The sequence below is a fragment of the Podarcis tiliguerta genome (genome assembly GCF_965153285.1).
Source record: "Podarcis tiliguerta genome assembly, chromosome: 4".
Taxonomy (NCBI): Eukaryota; Metazoa; Chordata; class Lepidosauria; order Squamata; family Lacertidae; genus Podarcis; species Podarcis tiliguerta.
The window spans coordinates 100,057,906-100,079,886 of record NC_139537.1 but is presented as its reverse complement, the minus strand read 5'-3'; the positions used below and the strand labels follow the sequence as shown (position 1 = coordinate 100,079,886).

At 38.9% G+C, this 21,981-nt stretch overlaps 1 protein-coding gene across 2 annotated transcripts in view; it reads right to left on the bottom strand.

Moving 5' to 3' along the window:
• The window catches only part of DIAPH3 (diaphanous related formin 3), a 112,681-nt gene that overhangs the window by 66,944 nt on the left and 23,756 nt on the right, over positions 1 to 21,981 (bottom strand). For both annotated transcript variants that reach the window (XM_083435808.1, XM_083435809.1), the window contains exons 14-23: positions 21,800 to 21,864; positions 20,126 to 20,230; positions 18,348 to 18,680; positions 15,830 to 15,944; positions 13,942 to 14,031; positions 11,009 to 11,103; positions 8,755 to 8,856; positions 7,743 to 7,982; positions 6,078 to 6,207; positions 4,045 to 4,169 (exon numbers count right to left, since the gene is read on the bottom strand). In XM_083435808.1, coding sequence (XP_083291934.1) covers positions 4,045 to 4,169; positions 6,078 to 6,207; positions 7,743 to 7,982; positions 8,755 to 8,856; positions 11,009 to 11,103; positions 13,942 to 14,031; positions 15,830 to 15,944; positions 18,348 to 18,680; positions 20,126 to 20,230; positions 21,800 to 21,864 — 1,400 coding nt within the window. The remainder of the gene's footprint in view (positions 1 to 4,044; positions 4,170 to 6,077; positions 6,208 to 7,742; positions 7,983 to 8,754; positions 8,857 to 11,008; positions 11,104 to 13,941; positions 14,032 to 15,829; positions 15,945 to 18,347; positions 18,681 to 20,125; positions 20,231 to 21,799; positions 21,865 to 21,981) is intronic.

The window sequence follows — 21,981 nt, the reverse complement described above, 5'->3', positions numbered from 1 at the left end:
CTCCTTGCAACACTCTCAGCTGATCCTTTACTTTTTCTTCATAGTATTCCTCTACACATGTCATTTTGTGATTTTTTGGCTGAATTTCTGATAATCTTTAAAGCCTCTTAATATTTAAACAAACCATGCTAGTAAATACACAATGAAAATCAAACATGAAAAGGTGCTTGTTACAACTGAACCAATATTCCTAAATTTCTCGCCTCCTGTGTTTCTAGAGTCTCAGTTCTTATTATTTTGCTAAGCATAATAGGAAGTCATCATTCAGATGGCATTTTCACTACGTGCCTATATCAAGTTGGTTCCACTGGCAATTTAATTTTACATCAACAGATCATCATACATAGCCAATACTATCATCTCACAGAGAACAATTTATATAAATCCCTTTAATGATCAGCACACTATTAAAACGTATTACTATTATTAATCAAGCAAAATTTAGCAGGGTACTAAATGCTTTATTTCCAAAACTGTCGTTTTCTTGATAAACTGAGACACTATTTTCCTGCTATTCTGAAAACGTACAGAAGTACAAAATACCATTTAGTTCATAAAATTATTTTTATAGATTTGTCGTCTCTTGTAATATATATTTAAATGGCTTTCTAAAGTGACAAAGTGGTGCAAGAAAAAACTGACAAAAGTATTTTATCAATTTGTTATTGTAGATAAGAGCTCTAGAGCTTATCGTGTATTTTGATAATGGTGTGCCTGTATTATAATCAAAGAGAAATGTGAGCTTCTCAAAACTGTTCAAGGACCCAATTTTCATTTAACTTGTTTGCACATCTATACCCATCAAGTAATTTTAATTACATTTCATCATAATGTTTGCATAAATGGTTTTAATGTTCTATGCTTTATTTCTCTGGAATTCCTATCTACAGCAAAAAAAACAAGGGTGGGGGGATTTAATTGCATGTAAAGTAGTGTACACAACTGCAATGGACAGCTAACTAGAATAATCCAGTAAGGAAGTCTTTTATATAATTATAGATTCTATCAATAATAGAACCCACTGACTGTGCACATATCTGACTTCTAAAAGAAATATGAATGCTAATCAATTCATTAGCCGGCTCCGGGTTATGATATTTAGTGACAGGATGTAATAGCCAAGTTGCCTACAGAGCGTAATTGTATGGCAAGTGAGAAATTAGTTTTCACAAAGCCCCATCCTTCCTGTCTCAGCTTTCCCACCGACTGCTTTTTACGAGCTGTGTGCCTTTCAAAAGACATCAGCATCATTCAACTTCCCCTGTCATAACAATAAGAGCTCAGACAGGCCCCAACTTCTTCACGCTGTGCAGGTTCATCTAACCTTTACATCAAGTCTCCTTTGGTTTGTAATTTATCGTAACTCCAGTTTTCCTGGAAGTGAGTTTCTTTAATTAGAAAGCTCACAGCCATTACCAAAAACCACATGTAACTCCACTGTTCCTCAATTATTCCCTGCCTATAGGGAGTGTTAGCAGAAGAGAGCTAACTATTGCATCTTAACAGTGTTTAAAGATCAAAGCATCTGTTTAAGTGTCACATGTGAATTTGGTTGAAATGGTGAGGTATTTCTGTGAAGTTTCAGATAATACACTCTCTTATAAATAAGAGTAACCTGTGTGTAAATCTGTAAGTAGGGTTTATGAATACATTTCCATGTTCAGTGGTGTCCTTCAGGCAAGCAATGTATATGCTAGAATGCTTTCAAGGTGGCAGTTAAGATAGCAAAGACAAAATTAAAATTACCATGTGCATGCATAGCCATGCTTACATATGAAAGCACAGAAAATTGCTAACCATTCTGAGAGCTTCAAATCCTTATCATTCAGATGATCAACTGCTGATTCTGGACAATCATAGGCTAGAAGGCAGAAATACCTATAGACGTGTCATTACACCTTGATGACTGTGCCAGTAGAAACTGTATCGCTCAGTATGGTGCAAGAGACATTCGGGCAGGACTGTTTTAAAATGGAATGCATTTATATCCATTCAGTGGATGTGAAGGGGTGGTCCCTGCTGCCTTGAAAGAGGAAGTGCGGCTGCTCCTAAAAAACCCCCAGCTCTGGACCCCTTAGACTGGAACAACTATTCACCAGTTGAATATACCCACTTTGAGGGGAGGTGGTGGAGGTGGCTGTGGTGTGGCAGCTGAAATGTATTCTTGGATGACAAAAATTATTTAGATTCATTCCAATCTGGGTTCGGGCCCAGACATGCAACTGTGTGGGCCATTGCTTGGATACAGTAGTGATAAAGATGACTGAAAACAATCTGGGCTTGAATCTGGGCATGTTAGAGACACTATGGACAAGTGGTTTCCATGTCCGAGAAATTGGTCAGTTGCCTATCCTGGATGGGGTTACACTAAGCAGGTTTGCATTCTGGGGGTGCTTCTGGATCCAGCTGTGTCAATGGAGGCTCAGTTGCTCAGAGGCTAGAAGTGTCTAGAACTACAATTGATTTGACAGCTCTGAGCATTTCTAGACAGGAAAAGCTTGGTCAGAGTACTTCACACTCTGGTTACTTCAAGACTAGATTACTGCAATGCGCTTTTATGTCGGGCTTCCCTTGTGCTTGATCTGAAAACTGCAGTCAGTGCAGATTGTTGCAGCACATTTCCTGACAGGAATAAGGCATTGCCAGCATATAATACGTGCTCTTAAGTGATTTGCACTAGTTACAGATTTGCTACTGGGCCAAGTTCAAGGTGTTACAATTAGTATATAAAGCCCTTGGGACTGGTTCACCTCAGAGACACTTTACCCCACATGCGCCCATTTGATTGCTTCAATTTGCAGAAGTAGCGCTGTTGAAGGTGCCACATAATACCTGTTCCACATTTATAAGAAATCAATATTTGATTGCGGCAGCACTTATACTTTGGAACTTGTTGCCTATTGATATGCAACAGGTGCCCCCACTGTACACTTTTCGGCATGTGCTAAAATATTTTTGTTTAGATAGGCCTACCAGATACCTAGCATGTTGATGTGTTTTAATCTGTTTTTACTTTATTGCTGATTAAAACTGTTGTTAATTGTTTTAATTGATAATTTTATTGTTTTATTCTTTTTGTAATCTTCTTTGAGGTTTCTTACAACCAGGTAGTATATATATTTTAAGAAATAAATAGATATTTATGTACAATACCAGTGTACTGACCAAGTGTTAAATATGAAAATACATTCTGTAGCCTCAAATGGCCAACAGCTAACATTACTCTGGTTAGTAACATGAAGTGTCATGGGAACTGAATGTGAAGCATAATGGTTTAGAGCAGCAGACAATTAGTTCTTTCATACCTTCATTAAACCTTCCTACAGGCCAACAAAAACAAGAAACCCACAAGAGCACATCTATCTGCTTTTTGTGGAACCCCCCCCCCCCCCCGGTGCTGTCTTTTGTGCTAATGTTATTTGCTTCTTAGTGAATTACCAACCAGACACAGAAAAAAAAATCACATCAAAAAGCATCTGAAAGGAAAAAACCTGAACCAAAATTAGCAGGTAAGATGCACAGGATTTATGGAAAAGAATGATGGCAGCTCCTATAAATTCAAAGGAATAATTACACATACAATTCCAAACAGTAAGAGAAAAGAAGCTTTAAAAAACTGAAATTAGTTTGTAGTTCAGACTAAAAAAATAATCAAAATGGGCAATCTAAATTGATACCCCAAGCTGGCAACTCTTCCCTAATTGCTAAATTAAGCTGTTTTCCATCCAATTTAAGTTGTAGTGCTTAACTAGTCAACTTCTCAACTGTTTCCTCCAGTAATATTTTCCATTCAATGAGCACTTTCATGCCTATATGACGAAAACGCCAAACCACTGGAGATGACACAGGACTACCTTCAGATTATGAATTATAGGTGAATCTTCATTAAAGCCGTTTTAGGTTCTTAGTAATTCAAGGTAGAAATGAGGTCAGGGTTGTCAGAAGTGATGGCTATAACTTTAATAAAGATTATGCAAATAAATTTTAAAAGTGTTAAAGAACCTTAGACAAAGCCAGATAAGTTATTTAACAGCAAAAGGATATGGACATCTTTGTCACAAATTTGTCATGAATATCTTCAGAAAGGGGAAAGGTCTCTAAATCCTTCTCAAGTTGTATAAGCTGCCTTTCCATCTGCTTCAGGCTCTTCTCCAAGCTTTCTGCTGAAACTAAGCATATATTTATAATTAAAACCTCACACATATCAAAAGGTGAATACTGTTAGTAGATGCTTTCTTGCAAAGATTCCTCTAAGTCCACATTATGAAATACTTTTGTCATGTGTTGAGTTCTACCATCTACTCAATATCTTCATGAATGATCAGTTTAATAAATTTACTCAATCACATCACCGGAAACAGCAAATGTACTCAGGCTCTGACTAGTTAATGCACCAATTGAGTGATTTGGAGAGGGCATACTGATCACAGTTGAGACAGTATATAGGTATACAATTACTACCAAACATACTATAGTACTTACTCTTCATGGGGACATAGGCTTCTGCCAGACTCTCTCATCTTAAAGGGAGAAAGTTGTTCAGTGGTAGGTGCAAAACTTGTTTATAGTATCCTGGTGAAGCATATAATTACCAAGAGTAGACTAATAACCATGAGGTGCACATGACTTCATGTACCAGCCAGTCTGTTTTCCAGATAGAAACATGTTAAAATTTTGAACTTCTAGTTTTGCTCTCCTGTGTTTCAGGATTTGCTCCAGAAAACTTTTCTCTCAGATCACCGTGAAACTGTGGTCTCTAGTATAGGTGAGATAGATTTGAATGAGCTGAAGCACTTGATTCAAGGAGCAAGAGCAAATAAATATGGATTCCAGAATTTATAAACCTCTCTACGGAGAATACTTGAGTTATGTTCAAAATAAAATGTCAACTAAGTAGAGCAGGGTGTCTAACCTTTGAACGTCCATCTCTAGCTGGACTACGACTCCCACTACCTCTGACTATTTCTCTTGCTGCCTGGCTGTTGGGAGCTGGAATCCAAAAATATCTGAAAGACCACAGATTAGCTGCCCCTGGGATAAAGAAACACCATTTGTATCCTGAGATGTGCCCCAAGCACCACTAGTACCTTAGTGAAACTTTGGATGTGACTATGAACCCAAACAGCAACTACCTGTACTGGAGGTGGCTGAGATACTGGGGGAAGTGTTGAACTTTCATGAGCACCATATCAGAATGTGTGTGTCTTCTTCTGTGTGCCTGGGTACTCTGTAGTTCAAGCACTATCCGAATGGACCTCAATATTTTCATCTTGACTCTTTTATTCAGAATATGTAGAACCACTTTGGAGCAGAATCATCCACAAATCCCCATTCTGTTGCACCATAAAAAAGACTCCAGAGTGCCTCTGGGCCTGTGAAACTAAATGTTCAGTAGGTACAATGCCCAGCATGTTTGATGACTAAGCACGTGAGCCAATAATTGCGCTCATTTCTGGATCTCAGGGGGGTTTTAAATCTGTTTCTTACACTCCTGGCAAATTTCAGTGGCCAACTTTTCAGCCCATACATTCATGCTGGCCTGCTACCCCTGTGGCGCAAAGCAAAAGGATGCAGGATGTGCAGGATAACCTGGCATTAAGTGCAGCATGGCTTCTTCTTTCTGAGGGGGGGAAGGGGGAGGGAGGGGGAGGGAGGATCCCTATGGCTGAAAGTGTGAAGAATTCTTGAGGGCTTGCTGCTTGTCAGTTTGGATATACATCTGTTTGAGCCTCTGGTACTGCAGGACTACTCATCTTTTTCAGATTTGGAATCTTGACAATTCTTGTGCCAGTCTTGTAGCTTCTTATCTTTCAAAGACGCATACCAGTATCATGTACAATATTTCCAACTCTGTGTTGCTGCTTTCTTATTGCACACCACTATTCTGTTCTGGACATTTTCTTAGTTCAATATGAACTTTCCTGAAATGACCTTCCGCTTACAAGGAAGCTTGAAAAGTAGTAAATTCTGCAATGTAAATTCTTGGGTGTGGATACAAACTTCAACACTCAAATAAAAAATTATTCATTCTGGACAACAGCTGAATAAAATATATTAGCCCATTCTTTAATACAAACCTCTGCTTGCTTTATCTAAGCTCTGCAAGTCTTCAACAAAGCTTAGGACTTCAGGATACTTCTCTTCACACAATTCCACCAGAAAATGAAGCAGTGTTGTCTTCTGATCAACTGATTTGGTGTCCTTTAACTAGAAATTAGTAAGTGAATAGTCAGAAGCAGTAATACATTTTGATCATATATTTTATGATTTACATACTATAGAAATTGAAATCAGTTTTCCTGCAGAATATCTGAAAACTGAGTTTTGAACGATTAAAAAAAATTAATTGCATTTAATTTGCCGTTTTAATTGAAAATTTGATTTTCCTATTCAAATTCTATTTTCTAATACAGAGTTACAATTTGCACAGACATGGTCTAAAGCAGTCCTTGCCAATTTGGTGCTATCCAAATGTTTTGGACTACAACTCCCATGATGCAGTGTAAAGTATCTAGAAGATACCAGCTTTGTAAAGGAACATGATGTAGCAACCTTATTGAAATTAAGCAAGACCAAGTTTAGCCTGAGTAGGTGGGAGACCATCTGCTCTGAGTTCCTTGATGGAAAAGGGGGGGGGGGGGCTAAAAATGTCTAAAATAAAAATAAAATAATAAGCTTTTCAGATTTTGACATCAAAGTTTAATTTTTTTTATTGGGAATGTTTCCCAAAATGTTTAATGGATGAAGATATTGCAAAATTTCTAAATAAGACTGCACACCAGGAATCATTTACTGGAAGATACTGCACGATTCAGGGATGCGGGTTGCGCTATGGGTTAAACCACAGAGCCTAGGACTTGCCAATCAGAAGATCGGCAGTTCGAATCCCCACGAAGGGGTGAGCTCCCGTTCGGTCCCTGCTCCTGCCAACCTAGCAGTTCAAAAGCATGTCAAAGTGCAAGTAGATAAATGGGTACCGCTCTGGTGGGATGGTAAACTGCATTTCCATGCGCTGCTCTGGTTCGCCAGAAGCGGCTTAGTCATGCTGGCCACATGACCAGTAAGCTGTATGCCAGCTCCCTCGGCCAATAAAGAGAGATGAGCGCCACAACCCCAGAGTCGGTCATGACTGGACCTAATGGTCCTTTATCTTTTCTGCAAGATTCAATTATAATATTGATGCTTTAGTATCAGATAGTAGCCAAATATGTACATATCCAGTGCATATTTGGAGAATATCAGCCTTCAAAATCAGAAGAAAAAACTGAAAGAAATGTATTTCAGCTCTGACTGAGTATACTCCATGTTGTACAAATCTGAAGTACTTGCAGAACTGGGACCAATTATTTGCTCCGTTGAACCCTTAACAGAATTCACTAAGTGCAAGCTTTCAGTTTCATTTTTGATGTACTACTAAAAATATTCGTAATTGAGACAATGAGCAGCAAAAACAGCTCACCATGTCACACCTCTTTCTGTCGGCTTGAAACACCAAAGCTTTTAAAACTGTACAGCAATCTTGAAACCGAGCATACACATTTACAATATCTACTATTGTCTAGATCAAAACAGATTAACTGCTTTTATAAGTGGGTGGGGGTAAATGAATAGACATTTAAGCTGAAATTATTGAAGATGTTAGGTGTCAAAAAACAGAAAGCAATTTAAACTGCATTGTAAATATGAAAAGCAAGTGATTGCAGCACTGAACTCAGCATTCACAGCTCTTTAAAAAGACTCACTTTACATAAGGAGCAGAGGTTAAATCCAAACGTCTGTGCATTTCGAGATCCTGCATTCATGTAGTTTCCCATTAGCAATACTAGTTCCAGAAGCTTACTGAAGCTCCTGCTCTTCTTTATCTCTTCACAGGCAGCACTGACAGCCATGATGTCAGGTTTGATGTTATTCACCTGTTCCTCAAACTGAAGCTTAAAAAGAATAGCACTCAGCCGTGGCTTCAGCCTCTTTACACCGCTCATCTGATTGAAAAGGGAAAAAAGTTCTCTTTTAAAACCTATGTTATGCTTTAGCATGGAGCAGGTTGGTTTAATCTTGGATGATTTACAGGTATGACAAATGGACTGAAGCCAAACCTCATGCCTATATGCTATCCCAAAATAGATGAATGAACGAGGAACACTTGTTTGAGCAATATTTAACTTGTGAATAATTATCCTTCTCAGCTATATTTAACTTGTGAATATACTAAGCCAAAAAGCCCACTAGCATTTCTTCTAGTCTTCCAGGTGCTTCTTATCAAGCTGTTTGCACAGCACCACACATTACTACTGGGGTACATTAATGCATAAGCAGTTGCTCAGGCCATAATAAAGTTTGAGTGACACATATAGTTCTAAGCATAATTATTCAGAAAATGTTATAGGAGAATTACTTGTGTACATGTGTTCTTGGGACTGCAAGTCTCTTCATTCTTTTTCTGCTTCACTATTCTAAATTCAGGGGATAAGGTGGCAGAAGTGCATAAGCAAAATCCCTGCAGTATATCAAAACCCCAGCATTATCTTGGACTTGTTTTGCCTCTAACAAGGACACTGTTCAAACACTCATAGCCTTACTGCCATCGAACAACCAGAAGAAACTAGAAGGCAAGTGTCCAGTTTTCTACATTTCTTATGTAGAAGAGCCAAAAATACAGCTTGAGGTAAAATACTAAAATACTTCTCAAAGATTCAAAAATTATAGTGATATTGTTAGTATCACATATGAAGCAGAAGGAACAGTGCTACTCACCACAATACAGAACTGTTCTGGTTCAGACAAGTTTTCATATTCACTCTTCATTTTGGACAATTCATTCAGTTGTTTTTGTTCAGGAAGGTGTTTTATTAGATTCTATGTATCATGAAAATATATGAAATATATTAAGAGTTTTCACAGTCTTTTCTCAGTAAATGTTCCCATGAGGTTTTATTTTACACAACCAGTTCAAAAAATTTCAATTCAGTCTCACAAAGAATCAAAGGAATTTGCTCAGACAGCAACACATGTAAAGAAAAAAGGATTTTATCACTAAAAAAATGAAAACTAAAACTGACTCCAGTGAGAAAATAGAATTCAATTGTTGAGTGCAAAAGCGGAAATTCCTGATTTTTAAAAGTCCAAGTTTCCATTTTCTTCACTACTTGAAAACTGTTGTAATCATAAGTAGTAGTCAATAAACAGCCTTCAAAAGAAATGCCATACAAGAATATGGGGGTGGGGGAAAACAGTTTTTTAATGAATGCTGACAACTGGAAATTATTTTCTCATGGAGAAGTGAACTCTTAAGTGGGTTACTAGACTGGCCTCCTAGTCACAACCTGGCAATTCTAATTCCCAGAAAACACCAATGTTGAATTTCTATGCTACAATAAACATTCCTTAAATTTTATGTGAGTTTAAACATTGACTATGTTATTACTATGATTACACCGTTGCATAAGTCGTGTGATTTTTTTAAAAAACAAAACAAAAATGTTATTATTTACATCAGTTACTATGCTTGTTTATTTGGGCAAACTGCTTTTTGTTTGTATAGTGATACCACGTAGAAAATTTGTGTCAATAAACATATAACCTTTAAATAAAAGTAAACTATTAAAAGTACATCATTACAGTCTAACTTAAGAATTGATCTAGACAAGGGCAGGGGAGCACTGATATAGACAAGGTATTTAGCATTAGGATTTCAATCTACACCAATGGCATTATTCAGCACAAATAACAAATTTACAGCATGATGGCACTCAACTCAAGCTACAAATTGTACCAGATGAGATAAACAAAGGGGCTGGAAATTCTGTAGCTCTGTAGAGCTTTGCACAAAGGTTTTAACCAACAAACTAATGCTGTGTGAGCCCACTTGACAGAATAAAGCCTGAGGTTTTACAACAAAACCCTGTACCTTAAAGGTGGGAGGGTTTGATATTCATACCACACATGGCCTAATAGAAAGTGAATGATGTAGAACCTACATTAGAACATTCTCCTTCTCCCACTAATGGCCTATGCTACTAGATGGCTGGCAAGAGAGACCATACATTAGTTAAGGCCTAATTACACCCATCTCCATTTACATCATCACATTCACTAGCACAGCTGGGGGTGGGGGTATCAATATATACCACAATTTATACAACAGTTCTTGCTCTAATTCTTGGCTGCTGTATTGCTTCAGAGAGATTTCATGCCATTTTATTCATCTCCTATCACTTGGGATATTTAAACTGAATGTTTTTAGAAAGCTAAAGCAATTGGGGCGGTTTGTCACTGGAATGCAAGAATAGAGTACCCTTGTCACTTCGAAAACTTGATCACTGAAATATGGATAGTCAGTGATATTAAGTGAAGCCCATCCACAGGCAAAAGCGGCTTACACTCTCACAACAGAACAACTTCTTCCCCTCCCACCTGTGCAGTTCCCAAATCGACTCCAGAGAGTTGATGGGACCTTCCAAAGTAGAAGTGGGGAGCATGGAGAAGCAGGTGAAGAGGAAAATGAATTCTGCTTATACAATGTTGAATATCATCCCATCACTCTCCACACTTCAAGAAAACCAGTTCTTCCCTCCACCCCAAAGTCTTTAAGCCCAGGAACAAACAAAACTCCAGACAATCCCCAATATCTTCAACTATCCCTATTTGCTATATCATGTAGCCTACTAAGTGACTACATCTGCACTGGATTGGCTTTGCAGTGAATAGTGCTTTGAGGCATTAGCTTGAACTTCATGACCTTTTTCTCCTTCCATGTTTTATTGTTGCTTTTTCAATGGTTGTAACCAGCCCGAGGACCTTAAGATGAAGGAATGATGATGATGATGATGATGATTTAGGAGACGTTTAGGAGAGTATTCTTTTCATCACTGGAATTACATCAGGCTAGTTTTATTTTAAAACTTACATCTTGCCCTTCTGCATTAGAAGCCAAGTCAGCTAAACATTAAACCAACAGTTTTTTATTCATAAAAACTTGATTATAAAGCTGCTTATCAGTTCACCATACCTGAAGCATAGACTCCGACAACTGGGCTTCATCTATTTCCAGTATCATCATTTTTATTTCTTCATAAGGTACCCGAAAATAACCTAAGAAGATAGCTAAGGAAAAGCACACAAACACAAACTATGCTTATCAAATGGGAACACATTTTGGCTAAGCAAAAGCAATGCTGTCCAGCTACAGTGCTTGCTGAGATGTCTACCAAAAGTTTTAAAGTGACCACTTGCTCACTTTATAAATTTGTGGCACATCAATAACTTTAGCAAGACACATGAGCTTAAATAAGGAAAGAGAAATGGAAGATAAATTAGTAAATAAAATTCTCTATTAAACCTATTAGTTGCCTTTCCCACAACAGTTATCTCAAAGCTACTTACAAAAGCAGACATTACAAACAATCTAAAACATTAATTAATAATACGTATCAGAGAGCAGATCCAACTGAACCCTATCCCATTACAAGCTAAGCATAAAATTAGGATCCAAAGGCCTGAGTGAATAAAAATGCTTTTGCCTGACATCTAAAAACAGAAAGCAATGGTGCCAGGCATGCCTCCCAAGGAAAAAGCATGCCACAAATGGGGAGTCACTACTGAGAAGGCCTGTTGTCTTGTCGCCACCTCCTTTGGAAGTCGCATGCAGAGAAGGGCCCACAATGAGGAATGTAGGTGTCAGGAAACTGCCATCAGCTCAGAGGCGAGAGGTGGAAGGGCAGTTGTGTTACAGGGAGCCTCCAAAGATCTTGCGAAGCAGTTCTTCCTCTGGCGAGGAGGGAAGCCCCGCCTCCAGTGGGGAAGGGGCGCAGGGATCAAAAGATGCTAGGGAGAGCCTCAACGCCAAGCCTGATCAAAGTGCAGGGGAGGCAAGTCCCCCTTTGCCAACACCCACTTTGCGCAGTAGGTTTGCGCGCAGAGAGGGGAGGAGAAGGATGGGGGTCACACGACTGTTATGCTGGGGAAGGTATAAGGACCGCCAACTCCCAGATTCTGCTAGCGACTGAGCAGACATGGACTTGCAACGCTCTGCACTGTAAATACTTTGTACAGATAATAAAGCCTGGAAAAGACAGGTTGGAGTCTTGCCTGTTTGCTCTCGAGCAACCACACCAACACCTGACAGTAGGGTTCAGGTTGGTTGAAGTGGGGAGTGGCGGTCCTTGAGGTACGAGACTCCCAAACTGCATATGGCTTTACAACTCAAATCGTGCCTGGTAGCCACTGCAGTCATGCCAAGTTTGGGGTTATGTGTTCAGACTATCATTTCTTAAAAGGAGAATAACTGGGCTACCAGACAAAGCTGATGGAAGGCACTCTGCACCACAGAAGTCACGTGAGCCTAAAGTACCCAGAAGTACCCAAAAGCTACACACCTGCTCCTTCAGTGGGAGTGTAACCCCATCCAGGGAAGATCACACCCCACCCTCCAGTCTAAAGAAACACGCACTAACTCTATCATCTTATGTGGTTCAAACTTCAGTTTAACGGCTCTTATCCAGTTCATTAGAGAGGTCAGAAACAGAGCTATCACACTCACTGCCACACTTGCAGATGTAAAGAAGGAATAGAGCTGTGTACCAGGAGCTGATAGGTTGGGCTGGATGGCATCTGTCTGTTTCAGGAAACAAAAGAAGGAGTGCAATGCACTCCAAAACTCTGGATAATCCCACTCAGCATTTCCACGTAGATGTTAAGCTCATGAACTCTGAAACCTGCAGCACCTCACAAAGGCGGCTCATGTGCCCCAATCACCACTTTCTGAAGATGGTCAGCCAAGTAGGATCAAAACGTCTGCAAAGCAATACTGCCCCCAGAGGCGGAGCAAGGCGGGTGCAGTGCGCTCCGGGTGCTGTTGGGGCCGCTGCCTGCCAGCAAAGCTGCGAAGGAGGATGGTGGCCCCTGCGCAGGGCTCATGGCAGCGGCCTCGTGGGCGGGTTGCCCCAGGTACCGGAGAAGATAGCTATGCCCCTGACTGCCCACCCCCCAAACTCAAAACAGCTGCTCCAGAAGAATACCATAGGGGATGCGACATTGTGCCATGACAGGAATTTCCTCACCTCAACAGCATGGATGGTGAAGTCACCATTGTCTAGTCAATAACTATCTCTTCTCCTAAGCCACTGGAGAAACTTACTAATTCTGCTGTGGGAGCAAGTTGAGAGCTCATCCACACTTCTGCTTGTCCCATGCTTTCTAGGTAAGAGTGCAAGAGGTTTTTTGTTTGCCCCACTGCTTACACTGGGGAAATCTGCTGTTTACCACTGAATTGTTTCACATGTCAATCTGCAGAAAACTGACATTTGTTACGATTCCCTGTAAACAGAGGGTTTTCCCTGAGGAAGCAGCAGGGCAAATGAAAAACCTCTCAGAAAGTACAGGACAAGCTGAAGTGTGGACAAGCCAAGAGAAACAAGCTCATTAGAAAAATCCCCATTGAAGATGGCAAATACTGAATAAAGAAAATTTCTGAGTTTAAATATAAACAACAACCATCTACTGATAGTTAAATTTGTTTCTGATGGATAATCTTCCAGAAATTTATGTACTTTTGCAATTTAGTTTCCAATGTCTGAAAGCTCTGGTATGTACAGTAATGAATCCTACGCTCACCATTACATAAGTTAAACCTACTGTTGATATTGTTGTTACACAGGGGTAAGCTAACATAACCTCCTCCATATGTTGGAATCATGCTGCTTGAGACTGATGGGAGGTGGAGTTCAACAACATATGAAGGACACCATGGTGACAATCCGTGCTTTAATACAAAGTGAGAATTGAGTTTAAAATTTCTGTTTTAAGCTGTTTCTATTTTAGCTGTAAGCCACATTGAGTCCTAAATATAGTAATAATAAATACAATTCAGTAAGTAGAACACTGTTATTTTCAAAAAAATCTGACTCTCTAAAATGTTTTAAACAAAGTAAAGCATTTACATACAAAGGTTTTGAGCAGTCTTTGGATCCAAAATTTTGAGTTCTTTGATTCGTTTTTTAATACTTCTCTCTTCAATATTTTCATCTTTTTTTACTGTCAAAAAGCACAACGTTATTAGCACACAATAATGTTAAGCATCAAATATTTCCCTAACGATACATATTTTGTTGTGGTTTTGAAATTAAATATGAATAAAAATAAGCACAATGCAAGTGCAGAAAGTTCCATTCCTTACATATGAGAAGCACATAACAAGATTCATGTTGCTAGATTTTAAAAGTAAGCAGTAAAGCCACAACCCTAAGCCCCAATCTACACCACTGCTGGAGATTAGGAATGGGTGGAGTATGGGTGACAAAAGGCCCCAAAATGTGGCATTATGCAGGACAGTGATGCATTCACTGTACCACTGTATTCAGTGGTATCTTGATTCTCAAACGCCTTGGTACTCAAACAATTTGGAACCCAAACACCGCAAACCCGGAAGTGTTCCATTTGGTTGTTATGCTATTTATTTTGTGTTTTTGTTTTTGCGGCTCTTTTTGTTTTGTTTATGACTGTGTGGAACCCAGTTCAGCTACTGATTGATTGATTGTGTGACTGCAGTACATTGTTTATTGCTTTCATTTTATGGAACAATGGTTTCGTTAGATAGTAAAATTCATGTTAAATTGCTGTTTAGGGGTTGTTTTTAAAAGTCTGGAACAGATTAATCTATTTTGCATTACTTTCTATGGGAAAGCACTTTGGTTTTGGAATGGACTTCCGGAACGGATTAAGTTTGAGAACCAAGGTACCACTATAAAGCCGATTTACTCAAGTTTAATCAGCATTTCCTTTAAAGAAACAAAACCAAAAAAAAAAACCAGAAAGGCAGCCATGTTAGCTCATAAGAAAAAACTCCCAAATCCACAGTTGTAGATTGCCTTGATTTGATTGGTTCTAAGAAAAGTATTGCTAAACTAGATTAAAAATGTAAATTAAGCTATGCCCACACAACATCAAACTGCTATGGGCTGAGCTATTTTTTGAATCACTGTAACCAAATACAGTGGTACCTCAGGTTAAGAACTGAATTCGTTCTGGAGGTCTGTTCTTAACCTGAAACTCTTCTTAACCTGAAGAACCACTTTAGCTAATGGGGCCTCCTGCTGCCGCTGCCACATGATTTCTGTTCTCATCCTGAAGCAAAGTTCTTAATCCAAGGTAATATTTCTGGGTTAGCGGAGTCTGTAACCTGAAGCGTATGTAACCCAAGGTACCACTGTACAGTGCATTTAATACACAATCAACAATCAAGAGTTGTTTATCAAGCAAGCGTCTGCAACTTGAACAAGTTTCATACTCAAAATCAAAAGTATGAACAGCAGCTTTGCATGAACCACCATCAGAGCACCACTTATCTATTTAAAGCCAATGAAGATTAATGTGGAGACGGAGATAGTGATATTCTGATTTCAGCTGCACTTCTCTTATACCACTGAAGCACATGGAGCTCTAGGCAGTCACTTCTTGTGCTCCCTACTTTCTCCATTTTTCAATAAAGGCCATCAAGTCATGATCAGTTTAATACACGCACACACGCCCCTCAAAAATCACAGATCTGTGTCTTGCATTCCCAACTTTGAACTATTGTACATCCCATTACAAAACATTGACCCAAAATTGTCGTATGTTATATGCTCCTTTTCCTAATTCTTCCTAATTACAGTTCATATGGTAACACTTATAAAAGGCCTTAGGTAAGCCAAAGTACTATTCAACTTGGTTCTCAGACAGCACATGTAGATATTCAACTGTAGTTGTAAGAAATTCTGATGTTTCAATCAAAATCAACTAGGCTCATTTTCTAACCTAGTAAGAATTTAAAACAAAACAATTAGTTACTTACGGGGTTTTTTACAACAAAACGTAAGCTCCAGCTTGCCTAAAAGATCAGCACTCTCATATTTGCCATCATTTGCCTTAATCCAGAAACAGTTCTCATTCATTTCTTGTGGTCTAATCTGCAAATATAATAATATAACTGCTGAGTGATATCACATTAGCTACAGATATATAATAATAGAAGTCACGCACAAAATATGGAAGTTGATCATTAATATAGCTGATAACGATGAAGAGAAAGTAATATTAGTTCTTTCCAATGGCTTAGAAGTCATCCTGGATAGAGGCAGAGTTTGAAATTAGCAGGGCGCCAGGTGCATTTCACCTAAGGATTCTCTATTTTTGAGCACCTCAGAAAGTCTGGGTGCCATTTTTTGCCCCTGGCTGACACTCAAGGATTACTGAAATGTATGTGCTTTGAAGCCTTGAAGTATATGTTAAGGATAGACAATACAGTCATACATCGGGATGAATACGCTTCAGGTTAGGCAAATTCGGGTTGCGCTCTGCGGCAACCCGGAAATAATGGAGCACGTTACTTCTGGGTGTCGCCGCGTGCACACGTATGTGCAGACCGTCAAAATGACGTCACACACATGCGCAGAAGCGTCGAAACGTGACCCGCGCACGCAGACACGGGTTACATTCGCTTCGGGATGCAAACGGGGCTCCGGAATGTATCCTGTTCACATCCCGAGGTACCACTGTATGTTTAAGAAGGTTAGCAATAAAGAGCAGAGTGTTTTGAAAACTGAAGTATGGTGTCAATACAGTGGTACCTCATGTTACAGACTTAATCCATTCTGGAGGTCCGTTCATAACAGGAAACCGCTCGTAACATGAGGCGTGCTTTCGCTAATGGCAACTCCCGCGGCTGCCGCGCCACCAGAGCTCGACTTCCGCTCGCATCCCGGGGGAAAGGTCGCAACAAGGGGCATCTACTTCCGGGTTAGCGGAGCGCATAACCCACAGAATTTGTAAGGGAAATGGTACGTAACACGAGGTGTCACTGTATTTTTATTATAAACGCCAAATTAAACATGTATTAACAATTTCTTTTTAAAATGTGATATTGACAATGTGTCACTTATGTGAATTGCATATTAGTTTATGCTTATCAAAATAATAAATAAAAAGCAGGAAAGGCTGCCTGGGCTTCAGATAGTATATTATGTTTATTTAGAGAAGTTGTCAGTTTGGGATCCGAGACCAGGGAGAAGAGTTGGTGGAGGAAGATTGGAAGAAATTTAAAGACTATTTACAGAAATATTATAAAATTAATGAATGTTAGAATGATGTTGGATTGAGGTTAAAAGGTTATTAGTAATAATGTGGTGAAGGAGTATGGAAAAATGGAAGGTTAAAAAGATGAAAAACTAAAGGTAGAATATACTAAGATAAAGATAAAGATAAGATAGAGGGAAGGGATTTGCTGACTAAATAATTGAACTGGAATACAGAGAGGGGAGGTGTGGGGAAGTCCGGGAAACAAGCAAATGTAAGAAATACTATGAAAATTGAATTGTTTTTACTTGTTTTTTATTTTTGTATTTTTCTTTTTCTTCTTTTATGTGAAAATCTTAATAAAAATATATAAAAAAAAGAGAAGTTGTCAGTTTGCTACTGAGGAATCGGGCATACAGCTTCCCAGTTATTGAGGGCAGGCTAATTGGCCTATAATTGGAGGGTACATTCGCGTGGCCTCTCTTAAAGATTGGGACTACTATAGCATGTTTCCAGCTATATGGTACCTTACCCGAGTTATTTACTACTGTATAACAGCTATTAGAACTTTACCATAACACTACCTGAATAAATTAGGCCTTGTCTCAACAACACATGCTCTGGTTATAGCCTGGCTAGATCTACTGTATTGTGCTCTACATAAGAGTCATTTCTAAAAACAATTGAGAAACTTCAGTCGGTACAACACAATGCTTAGAAACTAAACCACCAGAGTCTATTATAACTATTATGTGCAGTTTATATTGCTATTTCTTTCTGGACACACTTTAAAATACTGCCCTTGACCTTTAAAGCTCTAGTTAATTAGGACTACATTACCTGAAAAACCATCTGCACCTATATGAGCCTGCCAAAACTTTCCCATTGGTGGCCCTGTTCTCTAGCCAATAACAGGAGACAGGGAAGGCTGATGGGAAGCAGAGGCCGGGCTTTTTCAGTGGTGGTACATACGAAATAAAATCACCTTGGAAGTATGCATGGCACCCTACCTAGCAATTTTGAAAATGACTCTCAAAACATTTTTATTTCAATTGATTAAAAAAAAAAAAAGTAAAGTCACCTATGTCCGTTTTTTGGCTCATTTTAAAGGGCTCTGTTTTCACTTTAAACCAGTTTTAATGTTTTATTAATTCCATACACCACCTTGTGAGGACATTTGTGCTAAAATGTGAGATACTGTTCTCTTAATAAAGGAATAAAAATAAATAAACTAATACCAGTGTCTAATAATTCAGTTCTACTTAGAATTTTGCAAAATATGTTTTCCGTTTATTTACCTTTAACCAGTTCAGTCTTTTCATAGTGACCTCAGGTTTAAATTCTTTTTTAGGCTTCAATCCATAAGGCAGTACTTGAGGAGGAGGAGAACACTGTGCTCCTGGCAATGTCTGTAGTGGTGGTGGTGGCGGCACACCAAAAGGAGGAGCCTTTCCTGAACTACTAGTCAATGAAGGTGGCAATGGGGGTGGCGGTGGGGGTGGTGGCGGCGGCAGAGCTCCAGCTGAAAGTGGTAATGACTTGGGTGCTGCATCAGCTAATGGGACTGGAGTCACATGTCCTTCCAAAGATGTCACTGGACAGGCACCTACGCCATTCATTATTGAGCCATCCTGAAAAGCAAGTTTCCAATTTATGAATACAATCCCTAAATATCATTTAATAATATCAAGTTAAACTTATGAAACCCAGCATAACTACTCTGTTGCAAATTTGACATAAAACTGTAAAATACAATGCCAATGTGATGAGACAGTTTAGGAGGCAATTCTATTCCCTAACCAGTATATTGATGGCAAAGCTCATCAATAACATGCAGGTCCACTGTGTTGCTTAGCCATTTGCTACCAACCACAATGCAAAGAACTAGCATTGTGTACAAAAGCCTTATGCAGCTTAGACCCAACATTGTGCAAATTAGTAATGCTACAATGCTGTATGTTATTCATATCACATAATTTTCTCAGACGTTTCCAGTTAGGAAACATAATAACTTGGAAGCCTTGTTGGATCAGACTAAATGTCCATCTAGTCTAGTATCCCACTTCCAATTGCAGCCAATCACATGTTCCTAAGAAGCTTAGAAGTAGGGCACAGTAGCAAAAGTCCCCATCCAACCTTGTTTGTCTACCAGCAATTGCTACTCAGAGGTGTATTGTCTCCACATGCGGAGGCTACATTTAGTTATCCTTCCCAAAAGGCTTCCTCCGTGAAATATGTCTATCTTAAAAAAAAATACTGTACTTTTATGAAGATAATAAAAGTATAACGTAAAAATATGAATAAAGCACAAGACACTACCAATATTAGAATTCTATCTGAAATGCATAAATGTTCTTCCTGTTCTATCTAGCATGGAGTAACAGCAGCTTCTTGTTCAAGATTCTCTTATCTCCACATTGGAACCATTCTGCCCAATGGTTTTTTTAAAAATTAGTTTTAAAAATATTGCCAGGGGACTGCCATCGAAAGGGGAGAGGGGGCAGAAGAGTACAGGGAGCCTCCAAAGTTGCTGAGCAGTAGCACTTCGTCAGGCAGTGGAGAGTCATGCCTCCAGCGAGGCAGAGGGGGAAAGGAGGGGCAAAGCGAGGCAAAGGCTCACAGACGTTACTGTGAGTCCAAGCACCTCGGCTCACGGACATGCCGCTTCCGTTGCCCAGTTTTCGCAAGGGGGGTCAAATGTAAGGAGGGAAGGCAGAGATTTGGGGTGTCTAAGTTCTTATGCTGGGGGGGGACGGACCGGAAAAGGCCACTCCAGGAATCTGCAAGTGAGTGAGACAGACATTAACTTTGAATCTCTGAACTGTACATAGTTTCCACTTAATAAACCCTGTAAAAGACAGGTCGGAGTCCTGGCTGTTTACTCACGAGCAACTATCTACAGACCTGACAAATATAAATATCATGTACATATTATATAAAGACAACTAAATGTATTTATAAAAATGAAAGACCTTTTATTTAATTGTATTATAGTAACTAGTTGTATCATTATCTGAAAACTTGTTTTCAAATACTTTGATTAAAAACCAAATTTTAGGAATAAAAAATAATTTACCTTATGCTTATAAACTTTTCCATTTGCTTCAGTGTGAATAATTTTTTCTTCAATTTTTTGAAGTTGTGCTTTTGTCTCTTGATGTGCTACAAATTCATTTTCAAACTGAAATACAAGCATTAAAGTGCTATATATCATTGTATTCATTCTGTCAATGTTTAATATAACTCCTCGGTCCTTAAGCGTTACTTATATCCATTTAAACTAAAGTTCAGCACATATTTACCTGGGAGTAAGTCATAGTGTAGTGTACACAGGGTTGCACCATTGAACAGGTAAAAATTAAGCTACAGTGATAGAATATGGCCACTAATAGTGTGACAGCAGTGGAAAAAATGACTAAGATGATTAGATTTGAATACTAAGAACATACAATTTCCACAGAAATAACCTGTTATGCACATGACTGTGTGCTCATATTTAACTGGTCTTTTATAGCACACTCTATATTCTTTTCAGTAGAAAATAGCCAGTTAAATGTAAAATAGCTTTTAAATTTGAAGTAGGAGTAAAAATGGTAGAAGGTCAGACTACACAGATGCCCATTTTCTAGTGTGTTATGTTCTTGGATGTTCTTCAACCACTTCCCAAAAGTGGTTCCCAACCACTTCCCAAAAATTATGGCAATTCAGAAGATCGGAAAGAGGTAGTTTCCCAAGGTACTGTTGTGCAGACACAGACTTCAAGGGGCACTCAAGCATGCTGGTCTTTTTATTTTGTTTTTAAGTGTTCCCCAAAACTGTCTTTCCAATCATGATAATTACCATCTTCCATTAGCCACACTGGGGAAATAAGGACAAATGCAGTACAAATACCTGTCTAGTTCCTAGCAGGGTAAAGCAGGTCCTTTACTTTACTTATTCCACAAGTTAATCATAAAAACCTCTTCACAGTTTACATAAAGTATACATTAATATTATAATAAAAAGATATCCCAAAAAAAAATTAGAACCAGCAATTTTATAAATGTACACTATAAATCAATTATTATATGTCAGGGTAGGGTTGCTTAGACAACAGAGTTTTAGTAGGCACTGAAAACAGTACAGTGGTACCTCGGGTTACATACGCTTCAGGTTACATACGCTTTGGGTTACAGACTCTGCTAATCCAGAAATAGTGCTTCAGGTTAAGAACTCTGCTTCAGGATGAGAACAGAAATCGTGCTCCGGCAGCGCAGCAGCAGCAGGAGGCCCCATTAGCTAAAGTGGTGCTTCAGGTTAAGAACAGTTTCAGGTTAAGTACGGACCTCCGGAACGAATTAAGTACTTAACCCGAGGTACTACTGTACAGCAAATATACCTGCATAATATCAATGGGCAGGGAGTTCCAAAGTGCAGGTGCTGCCCCACTGACAGACCAAATCCTTACAAGCGCAGAACAAGTATCATGTGGAGTTTGTAATAGCAGTTGGGAGAGGATTTTCATCAGGAGAATGACATGGAAAAGAAGGTTTAGACAGCCCTTTCCCAAACGATTGCACCAATCCAGGAAACAGAAATCACTTGATTACTTTTTATGTTAAAACTAAAGTGTTGGATTTGAATCACAGGTCTTGGGCATCAGGCCTATTTTAGCTCTTTAAAATCATGAATTATTAACGTCTCAGAACACATCGTAATGTATACATTTAAAGTTAAGCATATCTGGATAAAACAACCTGAAATTACTAACCTTTTTTGAAAATTCTGAAGCTCTCTCTTCAAGTTCTTCTATTTTCTTTTGCTCAATACAAATATCTAATAGGAAGCCAAGGTTTGGGGTTTTAAAAAGTAATTTGAAAAGCAAGCTTTCAGCTCCTAGCCAGCCTGCCCCAAGGCTGAGCTCTATTTGGCTCACATTCCACACACAGCAGT